This window comes from Marmota monax, unplaced genomic scaffold (genome assembly GCF_021218885.2).
Source record: "Marmota monax isolate L192 unplaced genomic scaffold, Marmota_monax_Labrador192_F-V1.1 WCK01_AAM20220418_F8-fsc00070, whole genome shotgun sequence".
In the NCBI taxonomy this organism is placed as follows: Eukaryota; Metazoa; Chordata; class Mammalia; order Rodentia; family Sciuridae; genus Marmota; species Marmota monax.
The window spans coordinates 9,878,908-9,899,532 of NW_026692116.1; the positions used below are offsets into that span (position 1 = coordinate 9,878,908).

General features: G+C 39.4%; 1 protein-coding gene across 1 annotated transcript in view; it reads right to left on the minus strand.

Moving 5' to 3' along the window:
* Frrs1 (ferric chelate reductase 1) overlaps positions 1-20,625 on the minus strand; it is a 55,031-nt gene that overhangs the window by 15,488 nt on the left and 18,918 nt on the right. Inside the window, exons 3-8 of the mRNA XM_046462401.2 lie at positions 19,496-19,632; positions 18,388-18,482; positions 15,435-15,582; positions 12,951-13,133; positions 2,052-2,150; positions 924-1,071 (exon numbers count right to left, since the gene is read on the minus strand). Coding sequence (XP_046318357.1) covers positions 924-1,071; positions 2,052-2,150; positions 12,951-13,133; positions 15,435-15,582; positions 18,388-18,482; positions 19,496-19,632 — 810 coding nt within the window. The remainder of the gene's footprint in view (positions 1-923; positions 1,072-2,051; positions 2,151-12,950; positions 13,134-15,434; positions 15,583-18,387; positions 18,483-19,495; positions 19,633-20,625) is intronic.

Genomic DNA, 20,625 nt, shown 5'->3' on the forward strand with positions numbered 1-20,625 from the left:
ACTTTTTGAAGCTCCACTTTACCAATTGTAGAAAATCTAAACCACATAATAAAAATTCAAGGCTTTTCACAATTCTGCCTGCTCTGCCTTTCCTGTTCCTCCTTTTCTTCTACCTGATCCCTGACTTTCTATTCTGTATGCCCACATTCATCATTTTCAAAGAGGCTACATTCTCTAAGCTTGAGGGCAACTGTATCTCTCTAAAGATGAGTGACTAAATACTACCCTGGTATTTCCTGAATGTCCTCAAAGTATCATTTGCCAAGATCTTAAACAAAATCTAACTGTTCTATTCATATGAGTTTTTAAAGATAAGTAAGCATTCAAATATCTAAAGGTGCATCAGAGTTATGAGAAAAGATGAAGGGCAGGAAATACACCACACCAGCAAGGCAGTGCCAGGCATCCTTCTCCATGGGAAGTCTTCAAACCGCTCATTCAGCTGTTCAGGAGCCTTCTCTTTACCTCCTCCCCAACTCCAGGACAAAATTCAGGTCTAAGGAGATGAGACTGATATTGGGCAGGTTTTCCCATAAGAGTCAACATTTATTACAATTTCAAAGGCACTGTTTCTAGGATCCCCACCAAGACATGCTCATTTCACTGTACTCAGGAAAACCTAAAGATATGTTTTGTTTTGTTTTTTCAAGGTATTTAAAGTTCTTCTGGTCCAAATGCATTTTAGCAACCAGAGAACATTCTGATCATAAGCCATGTTGCCTTGTACCCAGCTGACACTATGTAGTTCTCAAGCTATGTTAACCAAAAGTCAGATTTTCAGGCAAAATGGAGAAGGGTTAAAACTCCTTATTCACAAGTGTGTACCTAAAAATGAGCAATTACAAAGTCATTGGGGGAAAAAAAAAGAGGAAAGGGAAGAAGAGAAAAGAACTTGCAAAAATAGTTTTTATCCATGTACTTACCATCATTAGCTGTACCATCTGCTAGAAATATGTAGTAGCTTGTGTTTAGATCAAATCTATTCTTAACCCCAGGAAGGGTAATGTTTCTTCTGAAAGAACACTGCATAACACCATCCGCCAACCTCCAAGCCACAGCCTCAAGAGGATCCTACAAACACACACAATGGGTCTTCTCAGCACTTCCCAAAGGTGTGCAAATATAATATGTTCAAAATCCTGTTCATTTCCTTCTTTAAGATCATAGGTGCATGTTTCATCTGCAATGTTATTGTTTTTGCACTTCCTCTTTGAAGAGTACAAGAAGCATTTTCTCCCAGTTTGTCTTTATCCCACTTGGCAGAAATATAATTTTTACTTTGAGCCAGAAACCCACAGTCCCTCTACCCAGGTTAGAAATTTTTGCAGATGTGCTAATTCCATCTGGCACTAGCACACAGTCAAAAATACTTGAGAAGCTAACAGGTAACACCCTAGTGGCCTCATGCAACCTGTAGGTGGGGAGAAGTTCCAAGCCACCTGAGGGAGTCTAAGCCCATGGGAAAGCTATGCACAGTGATGTCATTACGTGATAGCTACTTCTTAGTCAGACCCCATTTGCTATGTCACTGAGTAATAGCTACTGCTCTTCAGAGCTCATTTGTTGGTCAATTGCCCTGTGAAAGAGAAACTCCTCAACAGAAATGGCATAGATGCCACAATGGGCACACAATGACATTGCCCAAGGCACCATTCTTTACCATACATGTTCCTCTTTCTCACCAGTCAAGAAATAACTGCTGTCACTAACATAAGTCTCTTCTTTAAAATACTTGTCTGCAAACTTTTGAAAAGGGGCAAAACCTCTGACCATGTTAACAAACCATAAAATACCTTTTTATAAGATGCAACAAGCATTTAAGTGACATAAGCAAGACTTCATCTTTTCCTATAAGAGAAACTTATGCTTTCTAAAGTGCAGAGAAGTTTCTCAGAGATCACTATGAGAGAGAAAAGCTGCTGCCAGGCCCTTGCTGGGTTAAGCTGATGACTGTGGGGGTCAAAGACTATGTTTGCACAGCCATGCCAGTGACAGCCACATAGCAGGAAGGTACACAGCCAGGCAGAGGTTCCCAGAATGTTCACACTCACCCTAGAGTCCATTACAGGGTGACTTCGCCCTGAAAAATGTGCAGGCTGTACATGAACAGTCTGACCTTCATTGATACACAAATAAGCATCATCATTACCCTGAAAAACAATTGCAAGTGATAAAAGTTTAAAGGTATTTTTAAGAATCCCTAATCAAATATTATTTGATGCTTTTAGACATACTTTGCCAACTCAAAAATAAATCATGAATTGTAGAGAACTAACTGTCCAATTATTACTTAAAATTTCTTAGAATATAGAAGCACTCAAATTTCAGTGTGAAACAAGATCAAAATAAATGTTTTGCAGGGCTGGGGTTATAGCTCAGTGGCAGAGCGCTTGCTTAACATGTGTGAGGCACCGAGTTCAATTCTCAGAACCACATAAAAATAAATAAAACAAAGGTCCATTGACAACTAAAAACAAATATTTAAAAAAAATAGAGGTATTGGAGCTGGGAATGTTACTCTGTGGTAGAGTGCTTGCCTACCATGTGTAAGGCCCTGGAATTAGCTCCAAACATCACAAAAATAAATAAATAAAAATTAAGCATCTAACATGTTTATACGTCTATAAATCCACCACTAATTGATGCCACTATTGGTGTTTGTGTATATTCAAATTTATTTGTATTTATACCTATTTTTTCCTTAATCAGATTTGTTACCTCTTTTTCACTTAACTTACCATGAACATTCTTCCAGATATTTACCTGTGGATAAATATCTATGTACTACATAGTTTAATAGCTAGGAATACACCACATCATATAGGATATTTTTGGTAATTTTTAAGATGGAAGAGATATTGCTACATAATGCATACAGTGAATAGATTATATGTTATAAAATTGAGACAAAAATATCTGATCTCAAGAAGTTTTTTTTTTTTTTTTGCCACTATAACTCTTGTCTATCCTTTAGTTTCTAATATACCTTAACTCAGAAAGTTAGATCTTATTCTTGTAAGTGACTATTAGAGGGCAGGTTGCAACTTCAAAGTACCTTTAAGTAATGTACAAAAAATAATCTTCATTTTAAGTTATCATCTGTAGACCATAAGTTATCTCATTAGGTCCTTCATGTGCTTCAGTCAGTTCCCCCCTCCACTTTACCTTCTCCTTTTTTTAAGAGATAGTCTCTCTATAAGGCCCAGCTGACCCTGAACTCCTGGGCTAAAGCAGTACTCCAGCCATCCTCCTGAGTAGCTGGAAAGACAGCCGTGCCCCACCACACCCAGCTCTCATCACTAACTAACTTCTTAAATAAGATCCAAGACTATCAGATTAAAATGATTTTGCTATAAATTCTACTGTGAAATTCCAACATATTTCTCTACTTTCAGACTCAAATGTATTTTAACATGTTCCACTTTTTAATTAAAGACTCCCAAGGACATAATCTTAGCCAAGCAATTATTCTCTGTTACATGACTTTAGAGTTAAATCAGAATTACTAAAGAAATTTAGAACAGAAATGATTTAAACCAAGCATTGACAAACTAAAGCCTGTAGATCAAATTCAACCTGAAGCTTGTTTAATACAGCTCATGGGATAAGAATAGTATCTACAAACTTAAATGACTTAATAAATTTAAAAAAGACTATTTTTTTGAATGAGAATATCTTAAATTCAAATTCAGTGTCCATAAACGTTTTACAGAAACACAGCCACACTGATCCACTACGTATATCTTATGGCTGCTTTTACATTTATACAATGGGACTGAGTAATTGTGACAGAGAACACATGGCCAACAAACTCTAAAATAATTGTATTGTCCTTCAAAGAAAAAGCTTGCTGAACTCTGATCTTAAACAGTGTGTGTTTTCGATGAGAGGGGGAAGGAAGATGGCGGCGAGGGGAGTGCATTACCCCCGTGTGCTGCTTCACTGTGTGGGAGTATGACAAGTCAGGACGGCTAAAGGATATCTTGTTAGGAATTTCCAGCAATAGTGGGGTGCGCCGGAACCTGGAGGAAGGATTTCCATCGCACGAGGATCGGCTACGGGGACTCAAACGCAAGAGGTTTGTCGCACGGAGGGTAACACTGCTTATTCAGCAAATCGCCCCGCGGCTAGAGTCTGCAGCAAGCGCTGGGATAGAGACGCAGGGTTACAGTGCTGCAGTTTCTGCCAGCCGCGCAAGCACCGCACTCAGGGCTGAATTCTGGGTTCGAGACGGGGGAAGGAAGCGGTCCATCTCGGTTCTCCACACCGGTCAGACCACAGAGGAGGCCAGCAGCCACCATGTTGGTAAACTGACGTCACCATACCTGTTTTCGACTGACCGCAGCTCATTCAGCCATAGAACAGGTAATTTCAGGCTGCAATTCGCCTGCAGCTTGCAGACAGATTGCTAGGGTTCAGCGCCTGGGTGCTTCTTAAAATCTGATCTTATCGGAGTGAACACCGAGCGCGGGGCGGCCGAGTTCCGGCTCCCGGAACCGTCCCGGAACCGCCCTGGCTCAGGGCTGCGGAGCCTGCGGAGGCTGCTTCTTGGACCCTGCTACTATCAGAGCAAACACCAAGCACTAAGCAGCCGAATTCCGGCTCCCGGAACTGAGCCCGCGGGGACTGCTTCTTGGAGCTTACACTTATAGGAGCTTACACCGAGCACGGAGCGGCCGAGTTCCGGCTCCCGGAACCGTCCCGGAACTGCCCTGGCTCAGGGCTGCGGAGTCTGCGGAGGCTGCTTCTTGGACCCTGCTACTATCAGAGCAAACACCAAGCACTAAGAAGCCGAATTCCGGCTCCCGGAACTGAGCCCGCGGGGGCTGCTTCTTGGAGCTTACACTTATAGGAGCTTACACCGAGCACGGAGCGGCCGAGTTCCGGCTCCCGGAACTTCCCTGGACCGGGGCTAGGAGCCCGCGGAAACTGCGTCTCTGTCCGGGTCCTGCTGAGGGCTGGTCAGGACTCACCCGTTGCTTGGGTTGCCCGGCAAGGGGAACGAAATGCTGCCATTCGCATAGGATACCAACATGGCAGAGATCTGATGTCAGCAGAAAGCGGTGGAGGAGAGATCTTCATCAATACCAGCGGTGACATAAGCAGTTGGTCTCCTGGTAAGGGGGGTGAGGCTCAGTCACCCGAGTCTCCTCAATTTGTCCTCGAGCCAGAGGGAAGGAGCCGGGCCGCCGCCAGCCCCCGGAACAGGCCGAGCGGCTCGCCAGTGTGGTGACCGCGTGACCCCAATTGGAGAGGGGGCGGAGCGGAGCCGCCACCCACACCCGCCAGGTGGGCAGACCCAGGACCCAGTAGTACATGGGCGTGGTAGGAGGGGCAGGGCAGAGCCGCCCTTCGCGATTGCAAGGTAAACAGACCTGTGACAGCCTGGCGGGTCAGGCCCAGTGGCCTGCCAGTGTGGTACATACATCACCCCAACTCGAGTAGGGGCAGAGCAGATCCTTCTCCCACGCCCGGATCAGGCCCTGCCGGTGTGGTGGTCACGTGACCCCAATTGGAGTGGGGGGCAGAGCGGAACCGCCACCCGTGCCCGCAGGGTGAGCAGACCAGTGATCAACCTGCAGATCAGGCCCAGGGGTCCGCAGGCGTGGTAGGAGAGGCAGGGCAGATCCGCCGCCCGCGCCTTCAAGGTAGGCAGACCTACAACAAACCGGCGGATCAGGCCCAGGAGCCTGCCGGCGTGGTACAAACACCACCCTAATTGGAGTAGTGACAGAGCAGAGTCGCCTCCCTTGCCAGGAACAGGCCCAGCGTCCTGCAGGCAGGGTAGTCACGACACCCCAATTGGAGTAGGGGCAGAGCAGTGCCTCCACCCGTGCCCGAAAGGTGGGCAGATCTGCGACCGACCAGCGGGACAGGCCCAGTGGCCTGCTGGTACGACAGACACGTCACCCCATTTGGAGTAGGGGCAGAGTAGAGCTGCCGCCCGCGCCTGCAGGGTAGGCAAACCTGCAACCGACCGGCGGATCAGGCCCGGTGGCCTGCCGGCGTGGTACACTGGTCACCCCAATTGGAGTAGGGGCAGAACAGAGCCGCCACAAGCTCCCAGAACAGGCCCAGTGACCTGCTGGCGTGGTAGCCACGACACCCCAATTGGAATAAGGAGAGAGCAGAGCCACCGCCCGCACCTGCAGGAAAGATACGCAAGCAGTATGAAAAGACAAGGAAAGAAAGGACCACAAGCAATGAAGGTCAACGCAACTTTAGAAGAGGTAACAGCTGCAGCAGATGGAATGTCAGATAAAGAATTCAGAATATACATGCTTCAGATGATCTGGAGTATCAAGGAAGACATTAAACAGCAAAATCAGACAATGAAAGATCACTTCGACAACGAATTACGCAAACAAATCCAGGAAGCAAAGGATCAACTATACAGGGAGATAGAGGTTATAAAAAACAAGCAATCAGAAATCCTAGAAATGCAGGAAGCAATAAACCAACTTAAAAACTCAATGGAGAATACTACCAGCAGAGTAGAACACTTAGAAGATAGAACATCAGACAATGAAGACAAAGTATTTCAACTGGAAAAGAACATAGACAGCTCAGCAAGACTTTTAAGAAACCATGAGCAGAACATCCAAGAAATATGGGATAACATTAAGAGACCAAACTTAAGAGTCATTGGGATACAGGAAGGTACAGAGCTCCAAACCAAAGGAATGAGCAGTCTATTCAATGAAATAATACAAGAAAACTTCCCAGACTTGAAGAATGAGACAGAATCCCAAATCCTAGAAGCCTACAGGACACCGAATGTGCAAAATCATAAGAGATCCACACCTAGACACATTATAATGAAGATGCCCAACATACAGAATAAGGAGAGAATTTTAAAAGCTACAAGAGAAAGGAAGCAGATTACATTTAGGGGTAAGCCAATCAGGATAACAGCTGATCTTTCAACACAGACTCTGAAAGCTAGAAGATCCTGGAATAACATATTTCAAACACTGAAAGAAAATGGGTTCCAACCAAGAATTGTGTATCCAGTGAAATTAAGCTTCAGGATGGAGGATGAAATTAAAACCTTCCACGATAAACAAAAGTTTAAAGAATTCGCAGCTAGAAAACCATCTCTTCAAAACATCCTCGCCAAAGCATTACAGGAAGAGGAAATGGAAAATAACAATGAAAACCCAATCAACAAATGGGCCAAGGACCTGAACAGACACTTCTCAGAGGAGGACATACAGTCAATCAACGAGTACATGAAAAAATGCTCACCATCTCTAGCTGTCAGAGAAATGCAAATCAAAACCACCCTAAGATACCATCTCACTCCAGTAAGATTGGCAGCCATTATGAAGTCAAACAACAACAAGTGCTGGTGAGGATGTGGGGAAAAGGGTACACTTGTACATTGCTGGTGGGACTGCAGATTGGTGCAGCCAATTTGGAAAGCAGTATGGAGATTTCTTGGAAAGCTGGGAATGGAGCCACCATTTGACCCAGCTATTCCCCTTCTTGGTCTATTCCCTAAAGACCTAAAAAGAGCATGCTACAGGGACACTGCTACATCGATGTTCATAGCAGCACAGTTCACAATAGCAAGACTGTGGAACCAACCTAGATGCCCTTCAATAGATGAATGCATAAAAAAATGTGGCATTTATACACAATGGAGTATTACTCTGCATTAAAAAATGACAAAATCATAGAATTTACAGAGAAATGGATGGCATTAGAGCAGATTATGCTAAGTGAAGCTAGCCAATCCCTAAAAAACAAATGCCAAATGTCTTCTTTGATATAAGGAAAGTAACTAAGAACAGAGTAGGGATGAAGAACAGGAGAAGAAGATTAACATTTAACAGGGATGAGAGGTGGGAGGGAAAGGGAGAGAGAAGGGAAATTGCACGGTAATGGAAGGAGACCCTCAGGGTTATACAGTGGAGGGGGTAGAGAGAGAGGAGGGGAGGGGAGGGGAGAGGTGGGGAGGGGGGAGGGTGGATGATGGGAAAGGCAGCGGAGCACAACAGACACTAGTATGGCAATTTGTAAATCAATGGATGTGTAACTGATGTGAATCTGCAATCTGTGTATGGGGTGAAGGTTGGAGTTCATAACCCACTTGAATCAAAGTGTGGAATATGATATGTCAAGAAATTTGTAATGTTTTGAACAACCAACAATAAAAAATTAAAAAAAAAAAAAAAAAAACAATGTGTGTTTTCTAGAATATCTACCATGAATGAGACATAGGAATTCTTCTTTTTTTTTTTTAATAATACAATAAAACAGTTGCTTTTGAGGCAGACTGATAAGAAGTCACTTACAAGGAGTCTCCCCAAATATTGGGTAAGAGGAAGACAGAGAATGGGTAACTCAGTCCTCATTACTTCAAATGAAAAGTTAAGAAAAGATGTTACCACAATCTTAAGCTCCATGCAGTTCCAGAAATTCCAAGTGTGCAGCTTGGAACCACACATCATATGTCCCACCAGTTTCATGTGTGGTGGCACAAGCCAGTAGTTCCAGCTACCTGGGAGACTGAGATGGGAGAAATGCTTGAGCCCAGGAGTTCAAGACCAGCATGGCAAGACACCTTGTCAACAACAAAAAGTTCCACCAAATCCCTAGGATGAACTGAAGCTCTTCCCCAAGTTTGACCCTCTCGATTCAAACATTTAAAATCCTATGAGAAAACACTCTGAGAAAATTTGGTGATGGATACTAAGGGAGAAATAAAAATGGCTCCAATATGGCTGAGGAGGCGCCAATATGGCTGTCTCCTCAGTGGAGAAGACAGTTACAATAGTACAGGAAATATGACAAAATAGAAATTTAGGAAAAGTGCTCTGAAAAGACAAATTATAAATGGCCAGATAATTGGAAAAAGCTTATCCAAAAAGACAGTAATTAACCAGACCTTAGAGAATATGCATATTTAAATGAGGACAAAGTAGAGCTCAGATTAAAGGCAAGGTTTTCCAATCTCAGAAATTTTTAAGACAACAGGTATAAAAAAACCTGAAAATTTTAGGAAATAGTTTTGTTAGCTAAAATATATAAAGAGGGGAGAGAGCTCTAAGACTAAAAATTCCAACGGGTATTTTCCAAGGCTTTGAAGAGTATTGGGAGCCATGTTAAAGAAAAACAATTTTCTTATTATTACTAAACATTCATCAAAAGTTTGGGGGATATATTTGACATGATCTCAGTTGTCTTGGGAAGAGAATTCCAGCTGTGTGAAGAATGAAATGCTGCTGGGAGTGGTGGTGCATGCCTGTAGTCTCAGCAACTCAGGAGGCTGAGGCAGGAAGATTGTAAATTTGAGGCCAGGCTCAGCCAATTTAGCAAGGTTCTAAGCAATTTAGTGAGATCCGTGTCTCAAAAGAAAAAATTAAAAAGACTGAGGTTGTAGCTCATTAGTAAAGCATCCCTGGGTTCAAATCCCCACTACAAAAAAAAAAAAAATGCAGAGGGATAATTGTGGGGGCAGGAAGGATAGTGAGAGGTCCTATATCAATGCAAGAGCAGATAATGAAGGTATAAGAAAAGGCAGAGATAGTGACAATGCAATAAAAAGAATTAAAGACAGGAGATAGTAATAAGTTCAGTTTTAAAGATGTTGACTTATGTTATCCAAGAACACTCATCTCTATGAGACCAAACAGCAACTGGAACCCACAATCTGCAGTCCAAGAGAGATCAGAACTAGAAATATCCTAGAATTTGACCATTGAGAGATTATGTATGCAGCAAGTTGATGCAGGACAAGTGTAATGCTGCAAAAATATATATGTGATATTCTTTACCGTCTCCTGGCATACAACTATAAAAATCCTTGGAATCTCCAAATGATTTTCTCTTGGTACTCTGACAGCCCCTAGGTAGCTACAGTGTTAGAGAGCTGGAGCTTTGAACCCCATCTTCCAACCTCTAAGGAGGAGAAAGGGGCTAAAAGTTAAGGTGATCACTAATGGTTAATAATTTAATCAGTTATGCCTACATTAGGAAGCCTCCATAAAGCCCCAGAAGCACAGGGAGCTAGTGGATAGCTAAACATATGGAGATTCCTGGAGGCTGACATGCCCTCCATACCCCTTCTTCCATACATCCTCATATATGCTTCTCTATCCATACTTTTTGCGATGTCATTTATAATAAACCAGTAAATACAAGTGCTTCACTGAGTTCCATGAATAGCTCTAAGAGATTAATTCAACCCAAGGAGGTTGCACAGGGAAGCCCATGGAGTCAGAAGTACATGTAAAACAATCCAGGTCAGGCTGGGATGTAGCTCTATAGAGTTCTTATCTAGCATGTGTGGCCATGGGTTCTATCCTCAGCACTTCATAAACAACAACAAAAAACAGGTCTTGTGATTGGCGTCTTAAGCAAGAGGATGGGTAGTCTTGGGGACTGTGTCAAGCTGTAGGGTCTGGCACTATCTCCCGGTATATGGTGTCAGAACAGAATTGAATTAGAGGACACCCAGCTGATATCCACTACATAACTAATAGGTTACTTGTTTTGTGGGGGAAAATCCCCACATCTTTGGAGTCAGAGAAGTGATTAATGTTGTGAATATATAGTGGGGTAAACTGAGTCTGAGGTTTTTTTCTACTCAGCAGGGGAAGGAGAAAAATAGAAGCTAATAATGTATAGACTTGATATTATTTACAGAATGTATACAGATATCATTTACTATATATATATATATATATATATATATATATATATATATATATACACACAGATTTGTATAGACTTTATGTTATTTACAAAATATCTCAGACGGGGAAGATTTAAATACTAGGAAGTTCAGTTAAAATTCAGAGATTAGCAAGTCATCATTAGCAAAAATACGGAAAATTAGACTGTTCATCAATTAGTGATGATGTTCAATACTAAAACAATTTCTATCATTAATTTACAAACCAAATTTTAAAAAGGTATGATTTAGGTTACTAATCTGTATTCATAACATCAGATACCTTCAGCATTTAAATGTATATTATATACTCAAAAAATAGCAGGCCATAAAAATATACCAAAAAAATTTAAAAATAACAACCCAAAATAGAAATAACCACTTTAAAATATATTTTGAAGACGATTCATTTCCGCCAATTTAGGCAAACAGGTGTACAAATGATTTTACTCATTAAATAGGATTGCTCTGTAAATCAACTGCACCTGCATAATTAAATCTTTTTTATAAACATTTTTGATGAGCACTACACTAGAAAGAGATAAGATTTCTAATAAGATAAACACATCTTGAATTAGAGATAAAGCTTTTATGCCATTGGTGCCTACAATTTGGTACAGAAATAACCAGACTACCTGTTGTCTATCTATTACCACATTCAACACAATGATAATGTCCTTCCCTCCTCCTTGCAGGCTTTATGTGACCAGTAAAAAGAAATGTGTTGGTATATGAACACATCAATTTGAGCTATAAAGTGACTGAAATGAGTTGTTTTTTAAAGTGACTAGAGTATTTATCTAAATGAGTACTATATCTCAGAGATGAACCCTAATGAAATTATAAATTTATTCAACAAGGCCTTTGGATCCTTTTTGACTCATCCTCAGAATTTCCTTCATAGCCAGTTATAGCGCACTTACACAAGCATTAATTACCCTTTGTTTTAGCTTTATACTTATTTGATTTTTAACCCCATTTTATTATTCCTCTTATGCACAAAACTTGATTGTTCCTGCCTGCACTGAGAACACCCAAAAGAACAGGCTACAGTTCTGATAGTGATTACAAATGGAAGGAGAAAAACTATTTTGAACAATTGCAGCATTATTTTCCATAAAAATATATAAAGCTTCCCACAAAAGCAACTTTAAATGGTAAAGATTCAAAATTTCTTTAAAAAAAATTTAAGCACATGACATACTTTGTGTAACACAGATTTAAGATATAGCCTATTGTTCATGCAAGAGGATAGCATGTTCATTCTAAAGCCAAACAGTAAACTGTTGGAATCATATACATATACTGAAATGTCACTACCTAAGAAATGTCACACTTGACTTCTTGTGATAATTGAGGCAGGTACACCAGGACCAATATGATTAAAGTACACTTTTAGAGACAACATTAGTTCTTCTATTAGAGCCACGTCAGAGTTCCTTTTCTTTCTTTCCTTTTTTTTAATTTGAGTCCCCAAAGAAGTGGTGCTAATTTTATATCCTGACAGGAAGAAAACTCTCAAAAGACTCTTTGCCTTTGCTAATGTGGCAATCAGGAGCTTTCTCCACTGGTGGTCATCCAGATCCCCCACTGCCAACTCTGCTTGAACAGGACTTGTCCTGGCAGAAGGCTCTTCTTCCTTCTCCATGGGAAATCAGGATGCTTATGCATCACGTTGCTCTTCCACACCAAAGCACAAGGCTGCCACCTACAGAATCATTTAATCCATTCAGCACCACCCAGGGGGAGCAAGAATCAGCTGGAACAAATGCTGCTTTCTGCATATCTGACAAAGGAGCCCACTGGTGATCAGTCCATTTTGCCTGCATACACAGATTTAATTCTGTGTGTGTGAAATACATTGACGACTACTAAAACAGGAACACTGAGAGCAGGAACACACACTTTAGTTCTGGACACTTGAGTAACACTATGGTTTGGAAAGCATTACCAACATGACATTTTAGGCACGGTTTTTAACCATCTTCCTGCTTTATCACAAAGAGACAGACATCAAGCAGCAAATCTACTGGAAATAAAATGATCTTTCCAACTATTCTTAAGACAGCCTGTTCTTGAAGGCATAATTGCCCAAATGTTAAAATCATGATACATTTAACTTGGAAATGTCCAAATTAGTTTCTCCTTTCCCACTCCACCCATAAGTATGATCATTTGACTCTGGAAAAAAGAGCTAATCTACTGCTGACTAAAGCTCACTCCAGTGATTCTCCTTTCATTACCACTTATGTAAGTGAGAGGAACTAACCATCCATTGGTCATGAGAAAATGCAAAGGATAAATAGCCTTCTCTGGGACCACTCATTTCAACCATCACCGAATGGTCATGTTTTGTGAAGGACAAGAAGACACAGGCCTGCTCCTTCTCTGGGTCACAGCTCAAAGGACTTCTAATACAGAACTTCTTCTTCCCACAGTCTGAGGCACTGAACTAGAAAAATGACAGGAGGGAAAAAAATCTTAATTATTAAATAAGCAGTTCATTACCAATCACAGAGCAGATGCTACCTTAAAGTATGGGTTTTAATGAGAAAAAATTTTCATAATAAGAATTCAAACAAGGGAATAGAAGACACATCACAAATTGAAATGACTGAAACAGTAATTAGACTTTGAACTTTTAAACTTAATTTTAATTAAGATTGGAAAAACTTTATACTAGTTTGCCTGTAATGATACAAGAACATTAAAGTTTCTTCAATACACAAAATATTTCACATAAGTATGTTCTAGAGCAAAATTTCTGGTAAATTTTGAAACTTCTTAAGGAATATGTCCATGTTAGCAATCTTGTCTAACAAATATCCTCAGAAACAGCATTTTTAAAAGCAGACAAATCTTGGCAAGTTTTTATAGTTAGATCTTGAATACTGCTTTCAAAATTCAGATTCAAATAAGATACTAAATTTGTAAAACTGTAAAGTAATAGAAGAAAATAAGTTACCCTGATATGTAGCACCATTCAAATATTAATAATTTAGTGGGGAAAGGAAAAAACAAAGATCTACAATGATTTAACCCAGAGCTGCTTGGTATGCTATATAAAAGGAAGGGTCTAAAAAAAAGTCAATTCTATAGTTTGACAGACCAAATAAGTTGACCCTGATAGAATGGCTGTGAGTATATTTCAGAAGCAAGCTAAATATTAACTTTAGATAAGTAGGCTAAAACTGATCACAACGAAATGAAGAGACCAAGCCACTAGGAACTAAGAAACATGACTTTGATCTCTATTCCCTCCTTCACTCCATCACAGTAGCCAAAGGATTGATGCCCTTTACCTTCAACTGCACAAGAGGAAAACTAAAAAATCTAAATGAAACAGAACCAGAGGCTTCTTCTAGCACTAAAAAGGCTAGAATTCTAACAATTCTTAACGAACCTCCCTATAATTAGAGACAACATGCTTAGCACAAAGAAACAGTAAAAGCTCCTACAAGAGCTAATGCCTTTTATGAGTCCATGGAAAAACAAGAATATTGTCAGCAAATTCCTACTAGAAGCTCAAGTATAAACTCTTCATTCCCTTATAGCAGCTTTCAAGTAAGCATTAAGAGCACAGTGAGAGCTCTACAAATAACAGACATAACTGTTTACAATCAAAAAAGTGCCACTTGCATGATAACATCATCAAACATAATGTCACACACATATTTTAAAATGCAGAAGAGAAGGAAAACAAAATAAGACTAATCTTACATAGGAGTATTTACTTAGTCGTGACTACGTGAACAAAGAAATAAAGACAAAAGAAGAACAGAAAGAGAAAAGGGACTAATGTTTACTGAATATCTATTAAGTGCCAGGCACAGTTGGGAAACCTATATTCACTATTTTGTTGAATTCTTGCAGTGTATTAAAAGAGAGATATTATTGTTTCTGATCCTATAAGCGAAGAAACCGAGACTAAAAATTGAGTAATCCCTTGAAATATCCACAAAAACTAGGAAAGTCAGGGTTCAGGCCCCAAGCTTATTTTCTCAACTGTAACAACCTGCCTCAAATCACTCTCATTATATCCACTTCTGAAGTAAGCAGTCTAATTTATCAGAATTTCCTTCAGTAGAACACTTCTTCCTAATATTTCACATACCCTTTCTAAGATGTTTTCTTAATCATAATTCTTTTGAATCAGAGGGTCTAGATGAAATTCTAACTGATGAGTTGCAAGAAACTTTCTGGGGTTTGGCATATAGAAGTCCTCAGTACTCATTATGAAATAGGATATGAGTTATACTACCACTTCAAGAATCTCCCTCAAATCTTGTCTAAATTTAGTTTAAGATTCCTCTCTGTGTTTGACTCTGGACCACAAGGAAGGAAAGAAAGAAGGAAGGTAAGAAGGTAGGTAGGAAGGAAGGAAGGAAGGAACTTCCTCAAATTTATTTATTTATTTATTTATTGTGTGTGTTTATTTGTTTTTTTAAATATTTATTTTTTATTTTTTTAATGAAAATATATTCACTTGTTAGTATAGAGTACTTGTGAATATTATAACCACACTTTCATCATGCAGGGTGTCTTGCATTTCCTTTATTCCAACCTATAAATCATAATGTTGCCACGAAACTTCCTTCAGATTTCTACAGAGATTCCAAAAACTTGCTGCCACAACCCAGACCAGCTATTTCTCTGGGCACTTTGCCAAAAATAGAACCACAATTTCCAAGAAAAATTTTTTTTCTATTGTATTTTTAATTGCATTTGGTGAAGATACAAAAATGTTACTTACTAGTTTGGTTAAACGGGAAACTGGAGTTGGTGTTGACAAAGGTGATACTGTGGCTTTAAGTGTTGTAAAAGGAAGCGCATCTGGTTGTGAAATTATCTGACTAGGAATCTTCACCCAGTAGATTTTATACTTCTCAACAACCGTGACTCTGAAATGCAGTACCAGTGAGATTAGATAAAACACTGATTATGGTCCATCATAATCAAATCAAAGCTTTAAAGGAAGAAAAGGTGGTGGTGGGGGGGTGAACTGGAACATAACAACTCATCGGAGGCAAATCTCTGACTCTCTTCCACTCCATCACTAGATGAACTTGAATTACTGTTTCCTCCACTCTTCTCTGTTCTTGCTTATCTGTTCTGTGGACATGCTAACAGCACTCATGAGTGTCACACTCAAGGACTAACCTGCACAGATTTCTGCTCCTTGATAAATAAAGAACAAAGTACTACTCATTTCACAGTGTATCGCTCACATGCTTCCAAAGGGCATGAAGAGCGGCAGACAGCTACTACCGAGGCTGCAAAAGCAACCACCAACTCTCACCAGGGTCACACTCCTGTTCTCACATTCACGTAACACACAGGTGCAAAGCTTTGTTACTGTGTGCTGGGGGGTCTGTGGACAAAGTTGAGCAGAAAACAGAGACATGTCAGGTGAGCAATCTTTCCCTTGAAATATGCATATGCGACACCATTCTTCTTGTTTGTTTTTTGTTTTTTTAAAATAATTTTTTTTTATTTTAATTTGTTATATATGACAGTGGAATGCATTACAATTCATGTTACACCTATAAAGCACAATTCTTTATATCTCTGTTTATATACAAAGTATATTCACACCACTCGTGTCTTCATACATGTACTTTATATAATGATGTCCATCATTCCACCATCATTTCTAACCCCATGCCCCCTCCTTTCCTTTCCCACCCCTCTGCCCTATCTAGAGTTTGTCTAATCCTCCCATGCTCCCGCTCTTAACCCCACTATGAGTCAGCTTCCTTATATCAGAGAAAATATTTGGCATTTGTTTTTTTGGGATGGGCTAACTTCACTTAGCATTATCTTCTCCAACTTCATCCATTTACCTTCAAATGCCATAATTTTATTCTCTTTTATTGCTGAGTAATATTTGTATATATACACCGCATTTTTTTAATCCATTCATCTACTGAAGGGCATCTGGGTTGGTTCCACAATTTAGCTATTGTGAATTGTGCTGTTATAAACACTGATGTGGCTGCGTCCCTGTAGGATTCTGTTTTTAAGTCCTTTGGGTATAGACCAAGGAGAGGGATAGCTGGATCAAATGGTGGTTCCATTCCCAGTTTTCCAAGAAATCTCCATACTGCTTTCCATATTGGCTGCACCAATTGGCAGCCCCACCAGCAGTATGTGAGTGTGCCTTTTCCCCCACATCCTCACCTACACTTATTGTTTGTATTCTTAATAGCTGCCATTCTGTTTGTAGTGAAATTTAGAGTAGTTTTGATTTGCATTTCTCTAATTGCTAGAGATATTGAATATTTTTTCCTGTATTTGTTGACTGATTGTATATTCTCTTCTGAGAAGTGTCTGTTCAGTTCCTTGGCCCATTTGTTGATTGGGTTATTTGGTTTTTTGGTGTTTAGATTTTTGAGTTCTTTATATACCCTGGAGATTAGTGCTCTATCTGATGTGTGAGTGGTAAAAATTTGTTCCCAAGCTGTAGGCCCTCTATTCACCTCACTGATTTTTACTTTTGCTGAGAAGAAGCTTTTTAGTTTGAATCCATCCCATTTATTGATTCTTGATTTTAATTCTTGCACTATAGGAGTCTTATTAAGAAAGTTGGGTCTAATACGACATAATGGAAATTAGGGTATACTTTTTCTTCTATTAGATCCATGATTTCTAGTTTAATTCCTAGGTCCTTGTTCCTCTTTGAGTTTAGTTTTGTACATTTTGTTGCATTTAATTTAGTTTTGTGCATTTTGTTGGTTTAATTTCATTTTGTTGCATATGGATTTACAGTTTTCCCAGAACCATTTGTTGAAGAGGCTATCTTTTTTTTTTTTTTTTTTTTTTTTTAAAGAGAGAGTGAGAGAGGGAGAGAGAGAGAGAGAATTTTAATATTTATTTTTTAGTTTTTGGCGGACATAACATCTTTGTTTGTATGTGGTGCTGAGGATCGAACCCGGGCCGCACGCATGCCAGGCGAGCGCACTACCGCTTGAGCCACATCCCCAGCCCAGAAGAGGCTATCTTTTCTCCAATGCATGTTTTTGGCGCCTTTGTGTGACACCATTCTTTACATAACTCTATGACATTCCATTTCCACTTGTACACAGAAGTAAGAAAATAGATATTTTTATAATTCTGAGAAGCAATGCAGGGGTTTACTTTTCTAACTATCTAAACTACAAGTGGTATTGCTGCAAAAAGGTACTTTGCTTTTTGGTACCAGGGATTGAACTCTGGGGTGCTTAACCACTGAACTATATCCCCAGTCCTTTTCATTTTTTATTCTGAGACAAAGTCTTACTAAGTTGCTCAGGGCATTACTAAATTGCTGAGGCTGGCTTTGAACTTGTGATCCTCCTGCCTCAGCCTCCCAAACCACTGAGATTACAGGCATGTGCCACTGTACCCAGCAGGAGCATACATATTTTAGAAAGTGTTACTCCTTATATCATGTACACTCAAGTATTAACTGATGGCTCATATGAGTACTAAAGTAGTGCAATATGTCAATCACTCAACAAATGTCTACCATGTCTTAGACTAGATGCTAGGTATATACAGGTGAAATGAAACAACAAAGAAGAAAACAAACCATTGCATCAGTAAGATGGTATCATTACTATACCAAAACTCTCCTATAAAGGTGAAGGTCCAATAGCATAAAAAATAACACAAAATATAATTACTCAATTATATTGGCTAAAAGAGATGGAAACTCTTCTACTCACAAAAATTGTATGTGATTCGGGGCACTGCTTGGAGCATTCCAGTAGACTTTAATTTCTGTTTTTTTGGATGAACTTGTGTGACTCACAGCTGATCCCTGAAATAAAGTGGAAAGAACTATCATTCAATGAATACCTCAGCATAGCTGGAAATGCTATCATATTTCAAAGTAATCTATCACTGTATGACCAAGGCATTATGGTGAAGATGATTTTAATTAGAACAAGCACTAAGGTACACAATAAACGAATGTGGATTGGTTATATTAGAAATTAGCTCTGTAAATAAAATAATCACCCGAAATTTAAGAAAACTGAATGGTGTCACAAATATTGGGTGTGTTAATGCTTTATAAAGCTTGCTCATTATTTCATTTACATTATAAATTCATTCCTTCCATAAATAAAATGCAGATTACTCAAAAGAAAACTCCCTGCCTCCAAATACATAGCATGATAATTTAGTAATTTCTTTCTCTTAAACAATTTTGTTTCCTACTTTTTTTTTTCCACCTAGCAAACCCCTACTCCTACTTTTAAAGCCTAGCTTAGAGATCAGCTCCTCCAAGAAGCTCCATATAAATTCCCTCCAGTCTGTAGGTGGCTCCTCTGGCATGCCTGCCATCACCCTGGATAAACTCTACCACACTATCTTACTTAGACGTCTGTCCTATGTCCACATGCTCTCCTTTTGTGTCTTATCTCCTGTGTCCATTGGTTCTACTGATGTGTAAGGGTGTGGGTTCTTCAAGGAAAAATTAGAAGTCTCTTATTCATCACTTTATCCCTTGCAAGTTCCTGGTGCAACAAATGTTTATTAAATGAATGAAAAAAATTCTAAATTCTACCCTAAAATTCTATCTTCAATACTGAAAGCTTTCAAACATCAATATAAAATATGATATAAAATATCACAAACTGTAAGCTCTTCAAGCTGTTGCTGTATCTTTTCTAGGATGCTGATGTGTAAGTATATATCACAAGTTAAACGGGGGGAAGTCTGATCATTGTGAATCTACATAAATGTCTGCAATACATAGCTAAGGTCATCATGCAACCACCACCCCATCATGAAAAGACCCCAAGGAGAGGGATGGAAAACAACATGAACCTGGATATCTTCACAAGTCAGAAGCTGTGACACTTGACTGTCAATCAACGTGAAAGAGCCAACAGGAACACCACTCAAATCCTCAGCATTTCGAGCTTCTAGGAGGAAGCCTTTAAATGGTGGTCCTGACAAAGTAACTAAGAAACAGATTAAAAGATTTAGTAAGATTTAGTAAGACCCCAAAAAGGAATGTTTAGAGAAAGTGCAACCAGTTAGAATCAGGTACACATGTACAAAACAGCTCCTGAAGAGAAAACAGTAGAAATGGCCCTGCAGATAAAGAGTGTCTAAACTATGCAATGCAGGGCACTCACTTTGTGAGATACCAACAGCCATTTTTCCTCAAGTGGGAAAAGCAGGTGACAGTCACAAGGCAGTCGATAGGGCTAAGTGAGTATGGAAAAAGCTAGATAAAAGTAAAAATGTCTTTCTTTATTACAAACCCCTTGGAGTCTTTAATATTCTACTATGACAGGAGATTCTTGGGAGATATATTATATCTAATACACAGATATTAAATAAATAAAAATCAATCAATAATTTTTTCTCCATATACCCTTGTTGTTAAAGAGCACATATTAATAACTTTGCATGTTTATAGTTGCAGAAAATAGTTTGCAAAATGCTATAATCGATATATCTTCAACAGTTAGCCCACATTTTGCCCGAGGGACTGAGGAATCATAAGATTTCTGTCTTCAAGACAGAAAAATGTTCACTATATTTTAAACAAGATGAAAACAAACTCTAGGGCTGGGATTGTGGCTCAGTGGTAGGGTGCTTGCTTAGCACATGTGAGGCCCTGGGTTGGATTCTCAGCACCACATATAAATAAATAAAATAAAGGTCCACTGACAACTAAAACTATTTTTAAAAACTCTATTTTCTTCTTCTACTGAGTTAATAGTATTATTAATAAATAAATACATTAAGTAATGATTTAAAACTTCTTCAGAATAGGGAATAGATATACCACCTAAGTCATAGGGTCATCTGGAATAAACAAAAAATGGGAAGACGAGAGTATCTTCTAACCAAGTGACTGAAGAGATTTAAAAGAATAATTCAAACCCAATAATAATCAAGATGCATAGGACAGTAAAAACAGAGTGAAACCCAAGTGTAAATCA